A 24373-nucleotide genomic window follows, 5' to 3' on the forward strand; every position below is an offset into this window, starting at 1 on the left:
AACATGGACATGCCTGTCACACGAACCATCCGCTGGGGGCTACAGGCACCAAACAAACCGGTGGGTTGTGATACTTAGCAAGAGGGCTGCGCGTTACTACCACTCAGCAGCAGGCAGAACCCGCATTACACAGCGGAGATTGTTAGCTCCTGCGCCTCTGCAGAACGCCTCTGACAGCGTCCCACTAAAGAGAGCGTCACCCCTAGTCAATCATTACCGGCGTATTACATGGTGAGCGTAGCCGTGCTCTGTCCCCGGCCCTCTCGTCACAATACATCCAGGTTTGTGTTAAACAGTTTGTGGACAGAGAGCTAAGTACCACGCTGAATTCTGATCAGTAATTCCTTCCATTCCGGCAGCTGGTCGGCCTCAGCGAGAGCCGCACTTTTCATTTCCAAACCGTATGAAACAACTCTGAGTGCAGCATCTAAGTCGTCGAGTGTCAGTAATAAAGAAAACAGGACCCGGCGCTAAATATCACTATCCTGAGAAATGTCTATTTAACCCCAGCGTCGATATACTAGCCCACACTGTGCGGTCATCATCACAGCCTTAATACACCACCGTATCTGCGCATGGATACATATAGCACCCGTATATAATCTAGCATTAGCTTTGTCTGTTCACCGGTTGGGCAGAAGGTGCAATGGTTCTGAACTGGTTTGGCACAGATGCTGCCTGCAACTGTCCTGGCAGCGACGCTTGGACTCTGCCGCTCTATGGAAGTTACATGAGCGCGTGGTGGGAATGTCAACGGAACTGGACATTATCTCAAAGCATCTGGCGTCCGGCAGAGTTTGGCATCTCATAATAGGGATTCTGTAGTTACAAGCTGTTTCGGCACTTCACGAGAATTAGCTGGACTTCTGCTCACCCCACAATGTATTTACTTTCTAATTTAATTCAGCAGAAAACCTTCATACCGCCCCTAACAGGGTTAATCCTGTTTCTGGACAGATGCTGTCATTTCACCTGTTCTCCTGCACTGAGCCCAGATATAAACAGCCGTCACACGATTTAATATAAATGTAAAGAGAGAACTGTCCTACCGGATGCGTTCTTCAGGTATCCGTTTGCGTCCACAGTCGTGTACATGATGTAAGGTCCGGGCTGATTTACACCAAATGGCTGGAACAAAGAATGGACGACAGTAAAGCCACCATAAACTATGAGCTGCTCCCTAATCTATGTCAACGCAAAGCCAGGGCCCCCAGAGGTGCCACTATATGTCCTGACAGGGAGTATGTGCCATCGTCATAGCACACTATTGTTTTAATTGGGTCAGGACCCCTAGTCATATGGTTTACAGCCCACCCTATTGAGCAGATGGTGGGATGGTGAACAGCTTCCCCATAAACTTACCTTAACCTGGTGTGGGCAGTCATTGGAGCAGAATCCGCTGAGCACTGTGGAGCAGAACAGGTCCGGGTTAGTTTACATGAAAACACACAGGCCGATGTACCTCTCCGAGAGTTAACCCTCCCTCGTGGCGGCCAGTCACAGGAAACACTCCGCTACTTATTACTCAGGAGACGGCCCCGAATCGTCTGCGTGTGAACGAGCCGAACCCGGGGAGAGCTGCTGTTTTGGACTCCAAGCTCTCTCAGCCATTAGCCCCCGGAGAGCGTTATATGAGGAAGGTCTATTCATCCTGTGCTCCAGCGTGACCTTCTACATCCTAAGCACCTTTTATCTTAGGTTAATGAAGTGATGTCATGGTAACTCACATTAACAAAAGACCAAAGAGACGAAAATAATACACATTATCTCTAATTACTGTTCTCAGTGGCCCATTAATACTGGACAATTCTGGACTGTAAGTGCTCTGCTGTTAACTCTTTCTCTGCCTACAACATGTTGAGACATTAGGACTGGATCTTTTTCCTCTGTTCTAGTTCTGCACCTTACTAGCTCGGACTTGATAGGGCTTATTCCGGACAGCTGCACGGATCATCCAAGTGTTTTATCATTTTTTTTTTACGCTTCCTATAACTTCACAGCAAAAAACACCTATTCTGGGAGATACTTCACTAACAACTACTGTCTTCATCTCACCACAATACTGTGCAAAAAGCAATGATCTCATCACCTGAAATGCAACGTCATCATCATCATTAAAATGACATACATTTCTGTACAGTGATGTCATAGCTCCAGCTTGCAGTCCCGCAACCACCTGTCCAGCATCAGCCTCCAGTCTCGGAAGACAATTCCCTTCTTACCATGAAAGCCTTGGCCTCATCAAGCAGATGACCAATTACTGTTTCCTTTAATGCTCTGAAAACATCTGTTCAGCAGCGCTTTATCCATCTGCCAAGACCAGAGCCCTGGGATTAAACAATCTGCGATTGCTTGGACACCCCACAAATCCCACATTTCAGGTGATGTGGACAACAAACTATGGCAGGGTTCCGGTTTTCTTTTTTGATTAAATATATAAGATGTACAACCTTGAAACATGGAGACGGCTGTATCTTTACCACTGAAACGGTTCAGCCAACAAACCCTAAGCAAAGCACGCATGCATGAAAAGCTGGCTCGGCTCTTACTTACCAATGACTTTCACAAAATAGGCATCCGCTTCAAAGTTATTCAAGAAGACATGGATGGCAAAATTCTCCGGTGAAGAGCCCTTACCCAGCACAATGATATCCAAGATTCCCTGCAACGTACGGGACAGACATTCGGGTTACAGAGCGGGAAAGAGGTTGGCACTGTACTTCATGGCACTGGCGTATAACCGTGTATCGGAGCGGAGCTGTTTTACCCAGGGCCACATTCTCTTACAAAGCGACCCCTCCGCTTGGGTGGGTTAACCCAGCAGGTGGCAGTTCCCCAACAGCCCATGCATTTAATTAAGTGTATGTGGCACAGACACATAGCAATTAAAAGTAGCAAAAACTCACGTCTTCGTAGAAGTCAAAGAAGGTGGCGACGACAGCATCTTTAATTTGATTTAGATCAGAAATCTCCCAGTGGACTTCAAAGATCCTGGAGCAGGTTGTATTTTTACACAAGACGTTCTCAAGAAGGAAAGCTTGCTGATCGCTGGCAGGCAAAAAGAAGGAAGATATTACAAGCTGAGCTCATGGGTAAAAACCTAAAACAGGCATTTTCTATGTAGTAGCATATAATAATTATTATTATCATCTTTTATTTATATAGTCATCACTCCATCTAGCTGTGAGAGGCTCTAGGCTCGCCGCTGAGCGCGTGACATCTCATATCACAGAGAATGACCGCCCTGTATTTCTACATTGTGGCACATTTTCCACGTGTTCTTTTCATCGATATGTATTGGCAAGGAAAATGTTTCCAACAGGTGTAAGAGCCCGGCGCTCGCAGCGCGTGGTATGTGGAGAGGACGCTCTGCCGTTTAACGATTATTACCCTTGCAGTACAGCGGACAGCCAGGCTCCGGCAACGCAGACCAGGAGTATCCGCTGCTCCCAATCTATCTGACTACAGCGGGATACTCTCCATCTCATAATTAGTTGTATCGTTCCCGGAGACATATGGAATGATTTCTGACATATATCACCCCAATGGGGCTCGTATGTTATTGTTAATCTGGACAACAGTGCAGCTTTCAGGCAGTTGGCCATCAATCCTCTTTCAGTTGCTGGAGTCCTGGGAATCTGCAGAATAAACTGCTCTGTTAAAGAGCAGACACAAATTATTTCCTGATGGAGTAGACTATTGGGAACCATAGAGCCTGAAAGGGATTAACGAGTCTTCAATCCCAATATCTTTTTCTTCAGACCAAAAAAGCTACAATATTTTCACTGAGTTATGGAGCTTTTCCACACAGTAATACTATGACGAGTGATACGGGACATGCTCTCACACAACAGACCTGAGGAACTGCTGGACCACTTAGCACAGAGGATGACGTGATAACAGCAAACACCAGGTCACGTACATACATGTGCATGTACACACGCTGCTTTCTCAAACTGGCCTAAAACAGTAAATCTGAAATATTACACAGCTGGGGAAGGAAATTAAATATCTCAGGCCGTGCGATGGCTCTCAAAGCAAAGAAGTGTTTAACATGCAAATCCCTTCTTACTGATAGCTGACTCTCCGGCTACTGATTTATCACTTTAAAACTAAAGCCTCACCGGGGAAGGACAGTTAAAGGTTCTTAATAGTGAGCTTCAGGTCCGGTGTTCATCCCTACTGTCTAATAACCAAATACCTGAAGGCAAAACGATTAGCCAGGTGTTGGAAAGCAATCGTATAGCGGAGAGGAAACTTACTGGTAAAGGAGCCGTCTATAATAATGGGGACTGCGGAATGTGTAAATCCTCTGGATTCAGGAAAAGTTTGTTGTCCCTGTAGAAACAGCATTTACCCTTTCCCATTCACAACATCTGCATCCCCCCCCAAATCCCATTTATCTCGCCATAAAAAGACATGAATTGCTGGCATTTAGTGTTCTGTGGCGTCTAGCTGTTGGACTACAAGTCTCACCATCCACTGGAAATGATTTTCTTGGTGGGCTGCAGGAACTGACTGTTTTCTGAAGTGACCAGTATACACACGAGCTGACGGGTTGCAGACTTTCATTCAAGGTGATCTAACAAAGATCAAAACGCTCCACAAAACCAGGAACATGGAAACACGACAATAATCCCTGATTCAGGTACCCAGCATGAGTCACTGAAATTGGCTCCCGCTGATAAATGTTACTTCAAGTGTAGGAAAAAGAGCAGCGCGAGACCATAAAGGAACTGAATGAATGCGGGGGTTTATAGGAGCCGCTGTAATCAAGGCAAACCTTGCGGGTTTCCAATTACAAACTCCCAGTTTGGCGCAACGGCCTCCCCATGGTTTTCTAATTAAAGCCGACAACTATAAACCTGCAGCCAGCGCTCTGTCATTGACCACAGCAGGTAGCCGTTCAGCACTCTGGACAGCACCAACTCTGCAGAATATACACGCCTTACACGAGATAGCCGTGTTACTGCCGTGTGTCAAGCATGGAGATCCAGGCTAAGATGCTACATCCTGGGAAGGTCCAAACAGGCTGCCCCCCTCAAACAGGGGGGGTTACTTTGGATTTCTAATGTCCCTCTCACTATTAAACCCAATTAGGCCCCATTTCCCCACCTCATTGACACTAATGTATGTCCCATGGCGCCAATGTTTTATGCCTTTGGGACCCAACGAGTCATCAGCTGTCGGGGTCCGGGTGATCTGGCCAGACGCACATAGTCTCTGCCGCCGCTGGACAGGGAAATGTGACCAATCCTTACTTTCGTTTTTTTGTTTTTGTTTTTACAAAGCAAACCCATCTGGAATGGAATATTATCCTTCCTGTGTGTCCGAGATTCATGATGCACCTCAATTATCGCTCATTAAGCAGCTGTGTCTAATTACAGGAATGCGCGTGGGGCATATAGTTTCCGTGAAATACACGCCATTCTCTAAAACACTGTTGTTATCTGGGAGTGATTGGTATGGCTGGTAAAGATGACGCTTTTCTTTTCAAACATTTTAACATCCAAAGTGGTAAGTACCCACCAGCGAGCACAGGTGGTGGCTCTGGACGGTATTTGGTGGCAATGATCCCAAACGGTGCACCAAGACGTTCAAGATATCGAGTAAAAAAGAAAGCCAAGGTTTAATTGTGATAAGAACATAAAACAATCACTACTTGTGCAAACATCAATACGGTGGAGATTACCCCGATATACATGAATACTACTTCATAGGAAATCAATGACTACCAACTCATAGGATCAGATTTACATTTAAACACAGGCCGTAGGGTAACCGGTGCTTTCACACGACTGAGCTATTTAGACCATTTGCAATTCCGATCCCTCCATCCACTTCTGAGAAATAAATGTATTGGCGTTAAAACAATGTTTATGTGGCTCATCATATAACGAGGCAAGGTGTCCTAAGACACATGAATTCATCTAGCTGTGTTATCTGGCACGTTTCCAGGCTTACCGCATCCACTCCAAATATAAGAACGAACCGTGTTAGTACGGCTGTACAATGGCAGAGGTTTTTCTTTTCATTAGAGCTGCGATACCGGATATCGCATTCAATTCCACCTCTCGTTACGATCTGAATCAATTAGCTCTTCATCTCTGCTCCTTCAATTACTAGCAACAAACAGCAGGTCCATAAGGAACATGAGCACAGTAAAGAGGAATAACTAAATCATACGTGAATAATAAAAACATTAAATTCCCATCCACACGGCTATATTAGGCCAATGTGCAACCTACTGGGAAAATAAAGGAAACAATGTTACAGAATAATTCTTTACCCCGAAACATCACCATTCATAGATGTTCCAGTTCACCGAGGCTGGACTCCGTTACAATGTTACTGTAATTACACGCCATCTTGTATGTATCTGCCCACCGACTTCTGTGTGATACACTATATAATGCATGTTTCATTGCAGCCACAATTACTTCTGTACTTCCTCTTAGTGTTTTTATATAATGTGTGTCCCTCAGACACACCGGACACAGCTCGTTCTGCCTCCTTGATGGGGTCACCTTATTACTTCAGGCATTATGGATGTACTAAGAGGACGTCTCCGGACACACTGCACAATTCAAAGCAGCAGAGACAAAATAATAACTATGGATGTTCTTGTGGGACACAGTTCCTCAGAACAACAAATAACCGGGAGACGGTTCGTTTTCTTAAAAGCTCTCGTATCTGCGTGATCTCCCCCGTCTGAAAAACTAAGACATTGCATGATCTGTGATTTGAAGGAAACCGCAGGAAACCGAGATGAAAAACACAGCTGGTGTTTTCCTCTTAACTTTGAAACCATAACAAACCCTTGTTTTTCTGGGAAAGATGCCGGTGCAGGGGCTGTGCTCACAAAGTTTTCCTCATCTCTCTACAAAGTTTCACAAAACACAGGTTTCCAGGACCTCTGTAGGGCTGTTATCACCACCCCTGGCTGGGGTAAGAAAAGGCGGATGTGGGAACCCATTACACATTATGGAGGACCGGACTAAACCGCCACAGTAAATCTACCCCGGGCTGCGCATGCAGCCTCCTTCCTTCCGTATTCTTCATATTCTTACCCATTCTCACCCTTTGGATGCAAAAAGTCTACCGAAACTGGAGGGAAACATGAGCCACAGCAAACAATAATGGGCTTATTATGTTCTACTGCAAACTGCATGTGACATTTTGATGAAATAATTACAGGCAAGACACCACTGGCTGCCAAACCCACTTCTGTGCACCCGATACGGAGGAAGAAGAAATAATTACAGCTTATAAAGAATTCCCAAAGACAAGCAGGGAGTGAGCATCGAGAAATGAAAAATCACGTCCTGCAAACCGTGCTCAATGCTCAGGCCAGCGGAGAACCGCCGACTACGAGAAACACAGAAAAACAGCGCAAGGCTGGCAAACCCTCTTGTAAAGTAAAAATAAAACAACCTCATAAAGCCCTGGCACTGAATCTAATCCATTCGGATTAACATCCAGCCAAACTGGAAGGAAAATAAAAGCAATAAATGTCAGCGATGACATCACGGCCGAGGCAGAATCCTCTGTACTCGGGGAAAGGCTGTTTATTTGGCCAGGGAACAGTTTCACAGGATAATGATGGGGGATCAGAAGGTGGCTCAATGTAACAGATTCATATCCAGGGAGGTTCCTAGAAAGATGCATCTCAACTAATGAATAGCAGCGATGCCCGTCAATGTTAATACAAGTCAGCTTGTTCTTTGCATCAACCCATCTGTGTGCTCCGAGAGGAAGCCACAGAACTGATAAAATTCATAAAATGTGACCGAAATCCAAGTTACCGGAAGCAGTTAATGAAATGTCTACACCCGGATGCTGAAGACCAATGCTTGAGAACACTCAAACCTCTGCTAAGTCATGATTCATCGATGAGTTTAAAAGGCCTCGGCAGGCCCATCAAGGACCCCATGAATCAGACGTCTGCCTTCAGGTTCCTCAGGGGGTACGTGGCCGGCTGCTACTAGGTGCCGTGCTGAACAAGTCTAAACACGGCATTGTAAAAGAGTTCACGGTTTGAGTCTGAGGGCTGAAAAGTCATGCTTTTGAATCGTACGTATACCTCTTGTGATTGCAGATGCACTATAAATCGAGCTCCTGAAGAGCCAGCGACCATGCGAGTCTCTTCTTCATTCTTGAATGAAAATATTCAAAAGCTCTATCAGTCAAGTTGAAGGAGCATGCGGAGGAACATCGTGGATCACCAGCAAACAATATGCATCTGAGAAACCTTACCTTATTATCGACCAAACGTAATGGGAAATACAGCTTAAAACATCAACCCTGCTGCAGAAAGAACATACCTTCCTGATGTATCTCGTAATATGGCCAGGGCATCAGGGTAACCGTCCATATTATAATCCCCAATGTGAAGGGTAATTGGCAGAGCCGTGGGAGCAGTTGGCGGAACAAATCCCCAAACGGTGTTCTGATTCCTAAAATCCTGCAGCACCGGGACCCACTGCGAAACACAGCAACAATACAGCGGGTATGAACAGCATGTAAACATACTCGCAACAGCTCTCAGAAGTTATTATGCCTGGATGGAAATATGAATTAGCCCATCTGCCTGCTGTCACATTCTGTCCAGTGTGTCCGGCCCAGCAGACAGCACCCAAGAGCCCCAAATGTATTCAAGGTGCAGGTCTCAAGGTTCTGTCTGACCTAGTTCACCTCTTAAAATGGGGGAGATAAAGCCAATACATGCATTGAGGACAGCAGCGCCTGAGCTTCTAGACCAGACTTAAAGCCCCATGGAGGAGGGAAGCTGATGGCTAAATGAGGGACTTTTCTGTAGAAAATAATACAAGACCTCAAGGAATGGATGGCAAATGGAATTGGCCGGGCCTTTAAATAGCCACCTGCTGATCTTACATCAAAAACCAGCTATAATTTCTATGCTAATTTCATACTTAACAACTAAGAGCTCCCTTTCCCTGAAAACGTTAAAGGATTTATTGAAATTAACACACATCAGAGCAGAATCCTGTCACTAATGGGAGTTCACAAAGAGCTCACATCCAGCGCTACATCAGGGAGGGTTTTACTGTAATCCCTTGCCTGGGAAAAGCATCGGCACAATCCCGTTACGTGGGCAGTATGGCTAGAACTGCTGTTCATGTTACTGAAGAAATGATACCAGGGCTTAGAAATATTAAAACAAGACGCGTAACAGCCGCAGCGGTTCACTGCACCCAGACTCCACGACCTGGTGCTTTAAACCTGCTTAGTGGTCTGTGCTTAACGTAAACATCCGATTCCTGAGGGCAATTCAATCTCTGGCCTTCAAGTTGCCACTATCCACAACCTGAGAAACAGAACCATTAAACTCCCACAAAATAGAGGGTAGGACATGGTCAGCCTTTAAACACCAGTAAGCCCCCAGACTAACAAGCTCACAATCTGTACAAAGGGCCACACAATGGGGGTGGAGGATGCTTGATTTCACACTTGGTTAAAAGAGAGAGAGACACGACGATTCAGCTCACCTGTCCACTCTTCCACAGGTAGATTGCGCTTTTGAAGCATTTTTCATCTGCGCATGCTGGTAGCAGGAGATCCTGAAGCCCATCTCCATCTGAAAGTTAAAATCCCCAAATAATAGAATTAGTGCTCTGGTTTATTGTACACCTAAATATGGTGACACCAGTGACCTCAGTACGATATGACCATATAATAATAGGCAGGTAAAGTAACTAGAGGCAAAGGGAAAAAGGCGATAATAAAGACTGCTGTCGCCTCCTGAGCTACATTCACACACACACAGTGTGATAATCTCATCCACACGCAAACCACAACATCTTCTCCACGACACTTACACAATCTCAGCCCCCAAAAACCAACTGTGCATGTAAATGGTGAAATCATTTTGTTCTTTGGTTGCTGTGACAGGTGACGTATTCCGAGACGTGGACACTTAGCCGAGGAACGCATTATGGTTTTTATTTCGCCATCCGCGATAATAACGAGTTTACTTGTAATGTTTATACACGGAGTATAATCATATCGGCTCTGCATCCGGCTTGCATGGAATTAGAGTCTCGCCGTGGGGCCCTTTGTATCCCATTTCTGTCTCTGTTACATCTGACTGATAGATGGACGCAGAGGGGAAAGGATGAAACTGCCGTTCTGCCGGTAACCGACATGGTAGTAATTCACCAGGTTGGCTCAGACACGGACAAAGATCAGGGAGGTTGGCCCACGGCGGGGATGCAGCTTGCGCTTGGGTTACTTATCTCAGTAAGGATTTTCTTAGCTAGGTCTGGCCTGTGACCGGCAGACAGAAACCGCATCATTTTTAACACGTCCACGGCACGTACCGTCCTGCGAACATACAACGAGGGCCCCGGCAGTACCGCTGTGATGTGCTACTCTGCCGCGGGCCCAATGTCTGAACAAATTATAAGTCTTTATGTAGGCGTAGTGCTGAGAACTGAATCCTAACGGCAGCAACGGAGCTTGTGTGATTCCTGATCTGACAGCGACACAACAGCAGCGTTGGCAGACGGATTTAAATACACCCCCAGCTATAGACCACGAGAAGGCTTCAAAAGGGTTGGATGCACGCGGCCCTTCTACACGGCACTGCTTTCAGTCTACCCCCGGCTTCGCTCGGGAACCTGCCGCTGGCCCCAATTTAAATCAAGGAAAGAGCTAATCGCGACGCTCTGACCACACGTTGGCTACAAGAACAGAAGTTAATGGCAGACCTGTTTAACTACACGACCCTTAGAAATTCATATATTTTGTGTCATGGAAAGAGAAGCTCTTAAATTAATATATTCTTTACCATAGTAACAAGTAGATTACAATAACCATGGCAACACAAGGAGAATCATATAAAAGATAGATAAAAGTGTGGAGAATGAGCTGATTTCTCGGCGCCTCACACTTTAAATCACTCAGACAGCTATTTCTGGCAATTTGATGTCACAAAGTCCTGGATGGATAGCAGAGGATTCAGCGGGCCGGCTCGCACCGTCTGGTAATGCGTCCGCGTATTGCAGGAAGCAGACTGAAAAATAAGGTTTCTTCTAAATTCACCGCTAACCAAAAATATTCTCTCCATTGGAGCCGAATAAAGTAATGGAAGCTTACAGGAAAGGCAGGGAACTCTGTACCTCGCGACACAGAAATATGCATCATGTAGACAGATCCGTCGCCTTTAACGATGCAGAAGCTTAAAGGGATAATGAAGCCGGCGTTCATCATTCCAACAATTCCCATCTCCAAGAATGAAGAGCAAACGAAGGAATGTTGTCACGGGTCTACTGGAAGGGCAGTCTTTGGGAAGAGCCTCACGCGCAAAACATCTGCGCTCTAAACCCAGTGCCGCTATTAAGTAACGGCCGCCATTTTTACCGCACATCGGCAATCATTAAATAGAGCTTGAGTAATAGGATGATATCATTAATTTAACCCTGGGCTTCTCATGAATATAACGCGAGTCTCGCTGTGACATTAAAGGGAAATCGTATTTTATATTTATCTCATTACAAGCTTGTGAAGGAAAGTGTGACTTTCATCTCAAGCCCTTAAAATAATGATCACGAGATGTAAGGAAAGCTTTTAGTTTGGTCTGGCAGCCACCATGAAGGAGTAAATACCTCTTTAGTGGGTATTAGTCTGCGGATGATGGGAATTACCATTACTGACACTCTCTGTTTCACTTTATGAGGCTAGAAGATGCCTATTTACCAAAGAAACAGTAAATAGATTGCGACTCGTTGATACCGCAGCATATCGGAAAATTAGAATCCCAGAGGCTGAAGGATAGTCTGGGCAATTTAAACTCTGATTCAGAGCTCCGGATTAATGGCGCTTTTAGGGTAATTAGGAGACCCCGTTACATTTTAATGAAGTGAAATTATAAAGTGTGTAAAGGTATTAAAATGGTGAACGTACCTCCGGATAAGCGAGTGAGAGTGAGAGTGAGAGAGAGCTGTAAATATACATTGAAAAGATGTCTATTCTCAGACGCCCCAACATGTATGATAACCGCTCCACGGCAGTTCTCGTGCCGGGACACATAAATCACCGCTGCCAGTTATAAAAAGCAGGAATATGTACCGGATCTGACATTACTATCAATTATGGGTTCATCAGGTTGTGACCGGTATTGTCACGTTAAAAACAGTCGAAGAAAAAAAGATTATTATTTTATCCTGATGGTTTTTTCCCGCTGTATAAAAGGTACCTGCTACCTGCAGAACTCAATAGTTCAGGGGATTACTGCAGAAAGGCTTCTTGTGAAGTCGCTATCTCCGCGTTTATCTGCATTTTCTGTCTCACCCATTAAGCACCAAAAACACAAGCTGATTTCGGAACTTTTCATAACGATTTGTTCAAGGAAGCGCTACTAAATATTCAGCATTTAATACTCGCACCTGTGGGCTTTCTAATTGCTTTTAAGGTTCTCCCCAGTCTGCTACAAGACTTGGAGACATGTGCGCTCCATCCCGACCAATATAATTGTGAACGTTATGAAAGACCCGGTGTGAATAAATTCATATTTTACCATATAAATTGTACACTTAGCTGACATTTAACATTTTCTGCTCAGTATTATGTCCCAGATCACTTTATACATGAGGTTTGCTACTTACTGCATGACCCAAAAGTCTCTCCTCATTCTTTTAATAAGTAACTTGGCAGACATCTTTTTTTTCCCAAAGATTGGATAAAAAAAAAATATTCGATATAAACGTTCTCACAAATTTAAAGGGAAAGAAAAAAAGGACATTAATAAAAAGACCCCGCCTTACATGAACGGATAATGCGTGCATCTGAAAAGAGTACGAGATGCTCACCAAGAACAGACAGCCGCTTCACAGCCTGTCCTACGGCGCGTCCCACTTGGGAGGAATTTTAGCTCTCTTATGCCGTTACAGAGAAAAAAATCTCCATTTCAGTCTGAGCCCACCCAAAAGGGCAGTCCAGAACCAAACATGAGGCAAAACAACTTCACGAGGGAACCCCACACGTACGTTTCAGCCTTCACTGGCCTCGTCAGTGGGGGACGGTCGGTATCCCTCCAGGCACAAGAGAGCCTTTACACTTGGAGTGCATCCTCACAGACGAATTGACAGCCGAGTGCCGTCTCATTTTACCATTACGGCATTTTCAGCAGAAGACACATCTGTAACCTCTCCAATTTTTACAGAGAGTAGTCAGATAAGAACCATTCGGCCCATATAGTCTGACACAAGATAAATCAGATGAACCTTTTTTAAACAAATCTAGTAAATGAACGCCCACCAAATAAGTATCTGTATGTAAAATGTAGCTTTCCACTCGGAGGAACTGTTTCCAGTACGGAGAATGTAACACGAAAGTAAAAAGCGCAGCAAGTCCAGTTTCCCATTAGATTTCTGTATGTGCGTGAAAGTAATGGGGGACAGGGCCAAGGAATTAAATTAGAAGGACTGATTCGCCTTCATTGATTTTTATTCTTTAACATCATAGTCTAGTCTAGCAGAAGGGCTTCATCATTTGGAACGATAGGGGGAGGGGAGTCCTTAATAACACCCAATCTATCACTGCACACGACCTTACAAGTTCAGATTAAAAGAAGCAAGAAGTCATTCTCTTTTATAACAACTCGAAGGCAGCAATAAAGAAAGGAAAATCACATTTCTATCGCTAAACCAATAAGTGGAAATGAATGCCGACAACTTGCTGGGCACCTGCCATGTCCACCACCATGAAAGGGACGTTCGGGCGCGCGCCTTATCTGGGAATTTCACTTAATTATTATGAGACAAAAGAAATATTCTATAGAAACAGAGAAATATGCAAAAGAAACGGTAAAAAGGCGAGACTGTGAACAGCAACAACAATTGGAATTGGCCATATTTCTCAATGCAGAGAACTACGTGTTTAGGAAGTTAAATTGTGGCCGGTTTCCCATTTATAAAGCACACAAAGCATCGCTCGCCAATGACCTGGCACAATTTCATAACAAGAAGTAACAGCAAGTGCCATTATGTCATCCAGACCCAAAACCAACGAGAAAAAGGAGAACTAGAACTTACCGAAATCTGCAAAGACCGCCTGCCCGACCACCTTCACATCTTTTGGCTTCGGTATGGTGGATTTGGGTTCTGTGAAGTTACCGCCCTTTGGGAAGACAGAAAGAAGTTAAATGCTTTGAGACGCCGGCACCAGTAAGCGAGGGGAGCGCTAACGCTTGGTGGAGATACACGTCTGGCACATGGAGCATCTTATGGGATAAGAGATTCTCTATTCACCATATCCAAGCTAATGGACGTTACGAGTGGCGGCAGTAACTTCCGCTCTGTATCTATTCTCTGCCTCCCCACGCTTGTCTCTTGATTATGATATCATTTGCCTATTTATTATTTAATGACCGGTGCCCTACATACTCCATTTCATGGTTCTGCACAATTTTGCCATGTCTAAAAAGCAGAAGCAGATGATGCACGCCGCATGTTTATCCCTGGTGCGTGTCAAATACAATGATAAAGGCTGCTTCATTAGGGAGCCTCAAATTAATAAGGGGAGAGCTGCAGGGATGTGCACGGTGCCTCCCTGGTAATCATTGGGTTAAAAGTGCCCTGATTGCAAGCTTCTGCATTGCGGACCTGGCGGCAATAAAAGGTTTATAACCGAGGCCACGTTTTATATTTCTTGATACTTTCCCTCTGATGAATTGTAAGGCAGTCATAAGCGTTCTCGGGGGGTGGGGGGGCATATTGTAAGGCAGCTTCACTATACAGAACGTTCCTCCGCCCCCCCATCAAAACATAACAACTACATGGTTAAAAATATCGGCGGACCAGCGAATGTTCCTCTGCAAATGCTTTTTCTTCGTATGCTGCCATGCTGACAAATTAAACGACAGTAACTCGTTACAACAGCTGACAGCACAGCGGGATTCCTGTTAACATACCCATCAGGGCAGGCGGATTGGTCTAACTGACTGGCTGTCACAAATAGCCCCATGTACCGGAGGTAACCCACCCACCAAAACACAACGTTCACACAGGATGGCGGTGGGATAGGCATTCACCTGAGAAGGAGCGCCCTTAGGTGACAATTTCTGTCCTTGCTATTGATGTATGAAGACAGCCCTGTGGATTCCTCCGATTTAAAACGTGTGAAGAATGGGTAATACCAGTCAGAGCTGGACCCCCTCAGAGTGTAAATGGTTTCTTAAACAGCCTTCCAAAGGCAAATGTGAAATTTGCCTCTGTCAATTAGCATAGCTGGAGATTTAATGATTTACAGATTGGGAGAGGGAGTGAAGATAGAGAAGGGCTGCCCAGCACAGCAGGGATGCACTCACAAGGCTGGTAACAGAAAATCTCCAACCCAGATGAGCCAGTATGAGCCGAGCAGGGGGTTCGCTGTTCTGAAAGCCTGTGACGATGAACCAGACCGAGCAGATAAGCAGTAAATCAATGCATTTTAATACAGATAGCCACAGGAGGACGCCATGAATTTCCCTCACCTCATTTGTCCACGTTTCAAACTGATGCTCCTTTGACTCGGACACAGACGTGAGAAACAAATCTGCGGGGAAAGAAAAAGAACACAACTATCTGAATCTGTTTGTAAATTAGCTTATCCATAAAGCAGACAATAAATACTTAACAACGACAGAAAGAAAGCTTCAAGGAATAGATACAGAGGAGTTTTTCCAGGAACACAGATCCGGTCTGACGCGTTGTCCGTTATTCTACCTGAACGCACCCACCCCAGGCTCTTAGGAGGGAATCGCTAACCCTGAAGGCACGGGGTGCTTTGTAGAATTAGATCCATCTGTCTACCGGTGGGATTATAGAGGAAACACTCGAGTTTGTCACCAGTAGAATTCTGATAATACGATTGACACTCACTCGGGGAAGGTATGCTGTGAGTGAATCGATCTCATCCCTCCAAAATCCCCATTTACATCCCTGCACATGTAAAACATACCGACTGGTCATGTATGAGAAGACAAAATCAGTCATCATGTAAGTTGTAAACATTTGCACAAAGCCGTTGCTCGTCAGCCATCCTTCCGACAGCTAGCACCAGTCGCAGCGACCAAGCTGTCTCGCCGGACTTTGGCCAGTAACCACCACCATCTTCCCAGTCTAACACGGGACAAACCGCTTTACTCTCACACAGGGTCCTTTCTAACAGACAGCGTACCTTCCGGTGTAAACACAACCTCGATCCCTGCTCAGTCACCAGGAACTGATTGGTAGAATAGAGAGAAATCCGAAGCGAGCCGGCGGATGACAACTCAATTTCTAGTACAATGATGGGGAGCAAGCGATGTGAGGACGATTAGGGAATGGAGTGGACTGTCAGACTGCAATATTCCTAATATATAGCAATTCAGGCACAAAGACTGAAAAGTGGTCCTATCACCATAGCAACCAATGGAATGATCTAATCAACAGTCTGCACCAAAACCTGTCTTTTTTAACAAAGGGCTGTGTGTCAGAATTTCAAAGGGCCGTTTCACACACCGGAAATACTGTACTTAAGGTCACAACTATACAGAGTGCCGTAAAATCAAATTATCTGTCAAAAACCGTTTATTCAGTCCCATCTTACACAAGATGCCGCGGAATATGAGGGCGCTACGTAATCATAAATTAATCATACGTGACTTGTAACGGCCACGAAAGGGCACACTGATTCTAAGCATGCGCTGCCCCCCACAACTATCAGACTTACACCCCCCTTTAGCGACGGGCACTCGGCAAGTAAAGACAGACTAGAATCATTATTAATCAAACAGACTCATTTTAAAAGCCTTCGCAACAAAGAAAAAAAATGTATTAGAAACATCAGTTCAATTGAAAGTCTAATTAAAACAGAGACTAAATTAATTAAAACAAGGTGCAGTTGAACAATAAACCCATTCCAAGTGCTCCATTTACCATAACATTAACATAATGGCTACATAATAGCAATTTTACTTAACATACATAATGTAAATGAAAGTTTCCAAAATGATAACTGGCTCCATTTGAATTTTAATACGGCTTTAATCCTTTGGCATGTAAAATGGGAGAAAGGGATTAAGAAACGGTTCTGCGGCACGGGGAACGATCTCCGAAAACCGCACATAATAGAAGAACGAATAGAGAATAAGGATTTGTTTTAATACATAAAGCATGGTGCGATAGGAACGCGCGGCCGCCAGGTTCCGTACGAATCGTTAATACATTACAAACCCCAGCATCAAATAGAAAAGTTTTACTTTGAGACTTTTCTATCTCGTGTAGTTTGTTGCGTTCTTTTACACCAGAATAGCGCAGGCTCTCGGGATCATTATTTCTCGTGGGGTCACAGCACAGATACCTTAATGCTTACTTTATACGCTATAAAGCCGTGATCTCCGGTAAACACCGCTGCAATACTTCTCCGACATTTCTCTTTCACGCCGCGCGGAGGATATACAGATACCAGCGAACACCCAGGATGGATAAAGGGGACACACGCAGCCCCGGAGGCATTAAATCAATGGCGGATAATACTGGATTAAGGGCCGATATGCCTCTGTGGATTTATGATTCCGGCCAAACACCGCAGCCATCATCCTTTCAATTATTGGAAACTGCAAATTGCGCGCATTCATTTGGACCGCCGATTAACGCCGACAGTGTGCTTCAGCGTACATACCGCGTACTGACCGATATCAATCAGTGGAGGTAACTGGTAAAAGGCTGGCGGTGTGCTTTCCTGCGCGTCTGAATAACCCGGATTTCTTTACGACGGGAGAATAAAATGCTGAGAGGCCGGGAAGATTGTGCTAACGTATTCAGTCTGCTAACCTCATGTCTGCGCGGCGCAACCTTCCAGCCCCGCAGAAACCGGCAATAAGACGGGCAGAGGCTGAGCCGTGACTTGGCGAGATGCTATTAGAGAGCATTCGTGCCCCGGTCATTCCAATTTCATACAAAAATAGGCTTTCAGGCTTCAGTGTCAATGCATTTTTCCACGAGGCCAAGGATTACTTGACATGTGAATGAGGGTATTAAGGAATACATTTATATTTAACCCAAGCTATTCCGCTGCTAGACACGCAGTGGATGGTTGGCGACGCCGGCATATCAGAAATATCTTTCCCTTTAAAATATTCCGGGTGTCACGTTATCAGGCAATTCCAGGCTGCAAAGATACGACGCCACTCAATTTATCAGCGGGTTATATTGGAGCTCATATGCATGTACAGCGCACCTCCCATGCATGCAAGAACCCTCTAGCGATACACATCATGCTCAATTTGTACTTGGAGGATAGAGAAATTCCATTCAATTCATTTACAGAAGCTCCACGTAGCTCACATCTGCGGGCATCTAGTTTTTTAGGGTCTTCCTGCTATCTGTGCTGCTTCATACTAGTAACGGCTGCGTAGGGGATGGCAGTATAGTGGATTTGCTATGTTATACACCACCCGGCCCCTCGTGATGCTTCATACTCCTCTTGTCATCAACATATACGTGGCTGTATCAGTAGTGGCATTACTGACGTCTTCTGCACCATGCTAGAACTGATTAATATTATGGACAATAAAAAGAATTTATAAAAAAAAATATTAAAAAAAACCTGATATCCTCTCTACCCAAAATCTTGTTTTAACCCCACGAATGCTTTACCCTGTACATATCAACCTGAAGGGCCCTCACAATGTTGCCTTTGTATCTGACATCCTTATCTTTAGCACGAAGACATCAGGTACTTGAATAGATCACGCTTCATGCCAGTAACCCTGATAATCCAGCCCTTAACTACCTAAATCCGACAGCCGAGTATTTTTACTCAAGCAGAAGGATATCGGCATTAAACCGTATAGCTGACAAGATGCAGGACACAAACCCGCTCCATGGTGTCAAAAGAACAAGTGTCCCCGTGGAGCCTCTTATTGGAAATCATTTCACAATCCCCGAGCCGCCGGTAAACAAATCTTCTCATTTTCTCATGGGGAATTAACCCGTCCTTTCAAAGAGCAGCACTGCATCAGGCTGCCGGACGCGGCTTTTTATAAAATCGCTAGAAACAGACCCAAAAAAAGGGGCCAAAAACGGGCCGCTCATCAGTGACAGAAAAAGAAAGCAGATTCTACAAGACGGCGGCTAGAACCGGAAAGCCTTTCAACCAAAGCCGTTAAGGACCTACGGCACGCAGAAAAAAAATCTTATTTCACTCCTTAGGCCGGCCGCACACCGATGGAACGGCATGACAATTATTCCGGCCAGACACGCCATCACTTCATTTCTTGCACTAACCGGATTAAAGCATCGCCGGAAAACGCAGCCAATGGGAACCTGGTGCGAGCGACAGCCGGTGAATTACCCAGATTACCCTCTGAGACCGAGCTACGCAGTGTGACTGCTTGGTGGGTACCAGAGAAAGCCCCAAATGTTCATTCACAGGAGCCACACAATTAAACCACGATTATATCCGGGTCTCGCCACCAACAAAACCTACCCATCATCTGTCCTGCCAGTATCTTCAGCCCGGAGTCAGGGATATTAACCATATACAGCCAGTTACACCATAATATTGCCCTAATTTCTCAACACAAGGAACGCTGTTAAGTCGAGAAAGGTAAGAGCGCTTTACACGGATGTAAAGAGCTGTAAGGAAAACATTGGAGAAGGAAAATGAAAAGAATGTCAAACAATTATTTAAAAATAATGTGCAGCACAACAATGCCGGCTGTTACCGGATTGTACATCATTTAAAGCAAATAACTTAATTGTGAGCGTGAATCCACTCCCAGCGAGGTAATTGCTCCCAAACATACTGCAGAAATTGGAAATACAGAACGTTTAGACATCTCTGTCCAACTGAAGCCGGCTGTAAAAATACGAAAAAGAAGAAGAATAGATGTTTTTGCCCATAAATCAGCATCACGCCAGAGGACACGGACCCGCAATAACAGCACTGAGCGCTCCTAATGATTTCCTGCATCGGAATAAATCTCACGGCAGCTTTTTCCAGTCCATCTTCAGAAAAACCAAAACACAGCAGCATTTAATACGTGCGAATGCGTCAGGAGGGCTTCTCCAGCGGCCGATTCCCATCAGCCCACTGCCGCGATGCCAGTTACTACATTACCACCTTATGTCAAACCGGACGTAAAAGGATGATCTAAATCCGTAACCATGACGTTTCACCGTATCCCTCGTTCAGATAACACACTAATTAATCATCACATATCTATTTAGACAACATGCTTTATTTCAGAAGGTAAATAAAAGCTCCAGGCACTCAAGAGTTCCAGCGTCAGGCAGATTTATTGAGACAAAAAAAACAAACAAACGTTTCGACCTCACAATGAGGTCTTTTTCAACCGGGGAGCTGGCCCTTCCTGGCACAGTTAAGCACCTGGGTTCCCTCGGAGTGTGCAGGTTTGCCATCCTGAATAAATGGCACATGGAGGAACTCCGTTAAGATATTATAAACACACAGAATCCTCCCCTGAGAACTCCAGACAATTCCTTGCAGATATTGTTAGTGAGTTTATGAGGATAGAACCTCCCAATCCACATTTAACCCGCACAATCAATGGATGGGACGTTGTGTCTTAGAGGTTAATTAACCTTTACACTGTATCGTGCGGAGTCTGGAGCGACGGGCTGGCAATATATAATCCTATTTATAGTGGGCTTAGTGCTCAGCGCTGGCAATCACCGGCTTGACCTTTTCTGTTAATGTCAAAGGGATGGAAGAGTAAGAGAATCCTTCGCATTAGTAGCGCCTCCTCTGCCGTTTTCTCCACGGCTCTTTGGAATAAATAATCTACGTCTGCCTTTCATTACAGATTTCTATCCCCTAGCACCCGGGGAAATGCTCCTGGGGGGTCTCTGAGCTACGAGGAGGAACAGGCGGATTTTTGCTATAACGTGGTTTATAACAGAGTTGGAAAATACATTGCGCTCAATGTGTATACATTATATATTACACACACACACACATATATATATCTATAATTTATTAAACGTAATGAGTTCGGTGAGGCAGGCTGCGTTATCAGCCTGTATTTGTTAAAGATTGGTGTGAATGAGTATCCATAAGAACCTGGGCAGCCGTGTGTTTATAGCGGGTTAGTGTATGTTTTACACAGGCTGCCGGGATGGGGCTGGCAGATGATGGGATAACCATGCTCAGGACACACGGGGAGAGTCAGGGAAGCAGGGGGGGATTTTAAGGCTTGTGGTTTGTTCTGTACGTTTTTTATTTTATTGTGTGTATAAGAACACCTCAATTTGACTTCTTTCTTCCGATCTATAGCTTGCCCATAATGTGCAAATTTATTAAAACAATATTAAAATAATACGTTAGAGTTTAACCAAAATACAACATCCGTTACTGAGACAGGGAAAAGCGAGTGCATGCTCACTTTCCAGGCGTTGCTCGCCCAGAACGTAACAGGCATCTAATCTTTCTCCAAGTTTCTTAATTTATGAAGGTGTAGAGCATGAAAGGAAGTGACCAGACTTTCCCTTCCAGTAATCGCATTAAAAAATAACCACACTTCTATCCTTAACTACATCAGAGAAGCATTTAATAGTCTTCCATTATTAATCACAGAACAGAAGTCATAAAAACGGCGCAGCCTCTCTGGCTGTTAAGGAGCGTGTTGGATGTGAACGAGGAAATGTGTGTTTTAAGGCTGGCGGAGTCTTCTGTGAAAAGCGACGCAGTACAATCTCCGGTTATAACCCGTCACTGCGATGGCTGGAAGAAAATCCAACCCAACACTTTCTGGGCTTAATTTAAAGCAGGCGGAGACCACCACGACTCACTGCATGCGTACACGTCATGCGACACGCGCTGGTCACCGCTTTGTTCATGCGGTTCCCGACGGCTGTACAGTATCGCCGAATAGGTCGGCGCCTTTACAAGCGACGGACGGACCTTTTTTCTGCGCAGATGGCTTCTGGCTGAACTACACGGCAGATTCCCACTTAACGCTCTCGGCATTTGGCATTTTCTTTATCCTGAGATTGAGATTTTCGAGTTTACGTTGGTGTCCAGGCCTGAGCCACTGCTCTCTTTAAAAGAAATGGCAGTCAATCCACACAGGAGCAGGGAAAGGTTCTGCACGTCTCATAAACAGATGGGAAATGTGAGCTTTGTTGTACAGCAGAGAGTCTCATTTAACGCTGAATGAGATAAGGGAGAGGGATGTCTCTGGACACGCCATGCCGTCTACAACTGCTTTAGAAGACAACAAATTAAAAGCATGGTGGAGAATGGCCAACGGTGACAGCAAACGGGCAACTAAACACATCCTATACTTCAAGAAAGTCATCAAGAAGGCAATACATATTAATGCTTTATGAGCCACGCATCATCAGAATCAAAGTAAACAATTAAAAACAAATCCACAAGCATGATTTATAATGGCTGGAAAAGCGGAGGTATGGAAAGGCTCCCTCACTGGAGTGTACAATATACAAGGAATTATGATTAAAGGGAAGCCTTGTTCTCACACGGACTTCAAATGCCCCAAAAGACACAAATGAGTCTACTTTACAGACAAAAGGCAATCCTCATAATAGAAATACGAGTGAGAACGAGCCCTTCAGGAGTGCTTGGCTAAACGCCTGCCAATACCCACACGCCAAGTCCCATTTATCCCACAAATACTTCTAGCTTTGTCGTCACAGGCAAAGAAGTTTGCTAGCAGCAGGTATTTTAAACTCATTATTTTTTATGTTTGGGACAATGCAGGAAAGCTAATGCCTTCACACAATAAAGATGCTAGAATAATTTAACTAGAGACTGTTAAATGAGAGATCGCATGGAGCCGGGCGATAGCCCACCCGAGAGAAGAGATGCTACAGATTTATATATCATTTGGGGAAAGGAGCCAACGCTGATTCAAGGGAGTTAATTTGCTTTTACCCATCATAAAGCCAGTCCTTAGGCTCAGATATCGCCTGAATGTCACCATAGCAGCCAAAGTCTTCACTTCCACGACTTCACCATCGTCACAAAGCTTCCTGCACAACCCCCGGGGCAGAAAAGACATTTAACGCCGAATGCAGACCGCTCCCAATGTTCCACATTAGAACAGAACCAATGTTGGGAGAAGAGAAGAGAGCGACCACCAAAGTTCCATCTGATTACTGAACCAGACAGCTGTCTGTCAGTGAAAAAATGAACGGATGAATGCTATATTAATGTTGGAAGTGGGTATTGGGGGGGGGCACGGGTCCAGCCCCATGGATTTACCCTCCTGCCCTCACAGGCCAGACGCCTACATCTGGCGTCTCGTGACAACATGTCATAAGTACCGTTCTTATTAATATGCTTGAAGGACACCCTAGATTGGACAAATCCAACATCTTGGACATGGCACCGTTACTCAGGGATAACACGGGACGGTTCTACATGCTTTATTACGTTATTTCTACAGTCTGCCGTTTGATGCATTGTTTAAACGTATAAATTGAACGATGAACACCAGCAGTTTATACGGATGAAGCACCGATAATTATAGCTTTATATTTAAACACCGACGCTTCACATTCCTGCGCCTTCCACGGCCGACTTCTCTGCTGCAGCACACTGACGGAGGACGGCCGCCGCTATCTGTAGCACTGGATAAAAATAACTTACCAGCAGTAAAATCCCCATTCAGATCAATAAAGGCATGCGAGTGAGGATTAAACATCTCTCTTTTAGTGTCCAGAGTGGAATTTGCCGATAAATCCCTGCGGAGAACAGTAAGAGAGACATAAGAAAGGGTGCATCCGGCAGAATAATAACATACGGACTAAAAAAATGATTGTTCGACATGCGATAATTATGGAAATGTAAAAAAACAGCTACATATGGGGACTATTTAACTTAAATACCAATGCATTTTAATGTACATGCAAATGGACTAAAGTGTCCTTAAAATAATTTGGCTTTTACGGCGTTTGAAAAACAGCTCTTTGAACATTTAGCAGCACATCTGAACACCCATATGTTTTTAAAACACTTTTAGCATTCATCAATCAAAATATGTCTTTTCCATTTATGCAGACCCCCCCCCCCCACACGTTTTAGGAGATGAAATCACAAAACATCAACTTCCCTCCCGCTAATAGTTAAACGGGCAAACTTGGAGAACGTGGGGAAATGTAGTGAAAACGTCTTTACATAAACCATACAGCAGTCTGCTTAGGAAGACGGGCACATCGGGACTCACCCGCCGTGGATTATTAGAGGTATCTTGCTTCCGCTGGGGACACCAAATATATCAGGAATCAGATCTCCGTTAAAGCTGAAAGATGAAGAAACATAAATGCAGGTTTCTAACATGATCCAGAAACGTTCGATTCGTTACAGCAAGCAATCTGAATACGAAGACAACCGCTCACAAACT

General features: G+C 44.7%; 1 protein-coding gene across 1 annotated transcript in view; it reads right to left on the minus strand.

Moving 5' to 3' along the window:
• The window catches only part of ITFG1 (integrin alpha FG-GAP repeat containing 1), a 34012-nt gene that overhangs the window by 4965 nt on the left and 4674 nt on the right, over window positions 1-24373 (minus strand). The window contains exons 5-14 of the mRNA XM_053448944.1: window positions 24197-24271; window positions 23620-23714; window positions 15494-15555; window positions 14055-14139; window positions 9510-9598; window positions 8325-8482; window positions 2907-3048; window positions 2554-2662; window positions 1363-1406; window positions 1050-1128 (exon numbers count right to left, since the gene is read on the minus strand). Of these exons, the coding sequence (XP_053304919.1) occupies window positions 1050-1128; window positions 1363-1406; window positions 2554-2662; window positions 2907-3048; window positions 8325-8482; window positions 9510-9598; window positions 14055-14139; window positions 15494-15555; window positions 23620-23714; window positions 24197-24271 (938 nt within the window). The remainder of the gene's footprint in view (window positions 1-1049; window positions 1129-1362; window positions 1407-2553; window positions 2663-2906; window positions 3049-8324; window positions 8483-9509; window positions 9599-14054; window positions 14140-15493; window positions 15556-23619; window positions 23715-24196; window positions 24272-24373) is intronic.

Source organism: Spea bombifrons, chromosome 10 (assembly GCF_027358695.1).
Source record: "Spea bombifrons isolate aSpeBom1 chromosome 10, aSpeBom1.2.pri, whole genome shotgun sequence".
Taxonomy (NCBI): Eukaryota; Metazoa; Chordata; class Amphibia; order Anura; family Pelobatidae; genus Spea; species Spea bombifrons.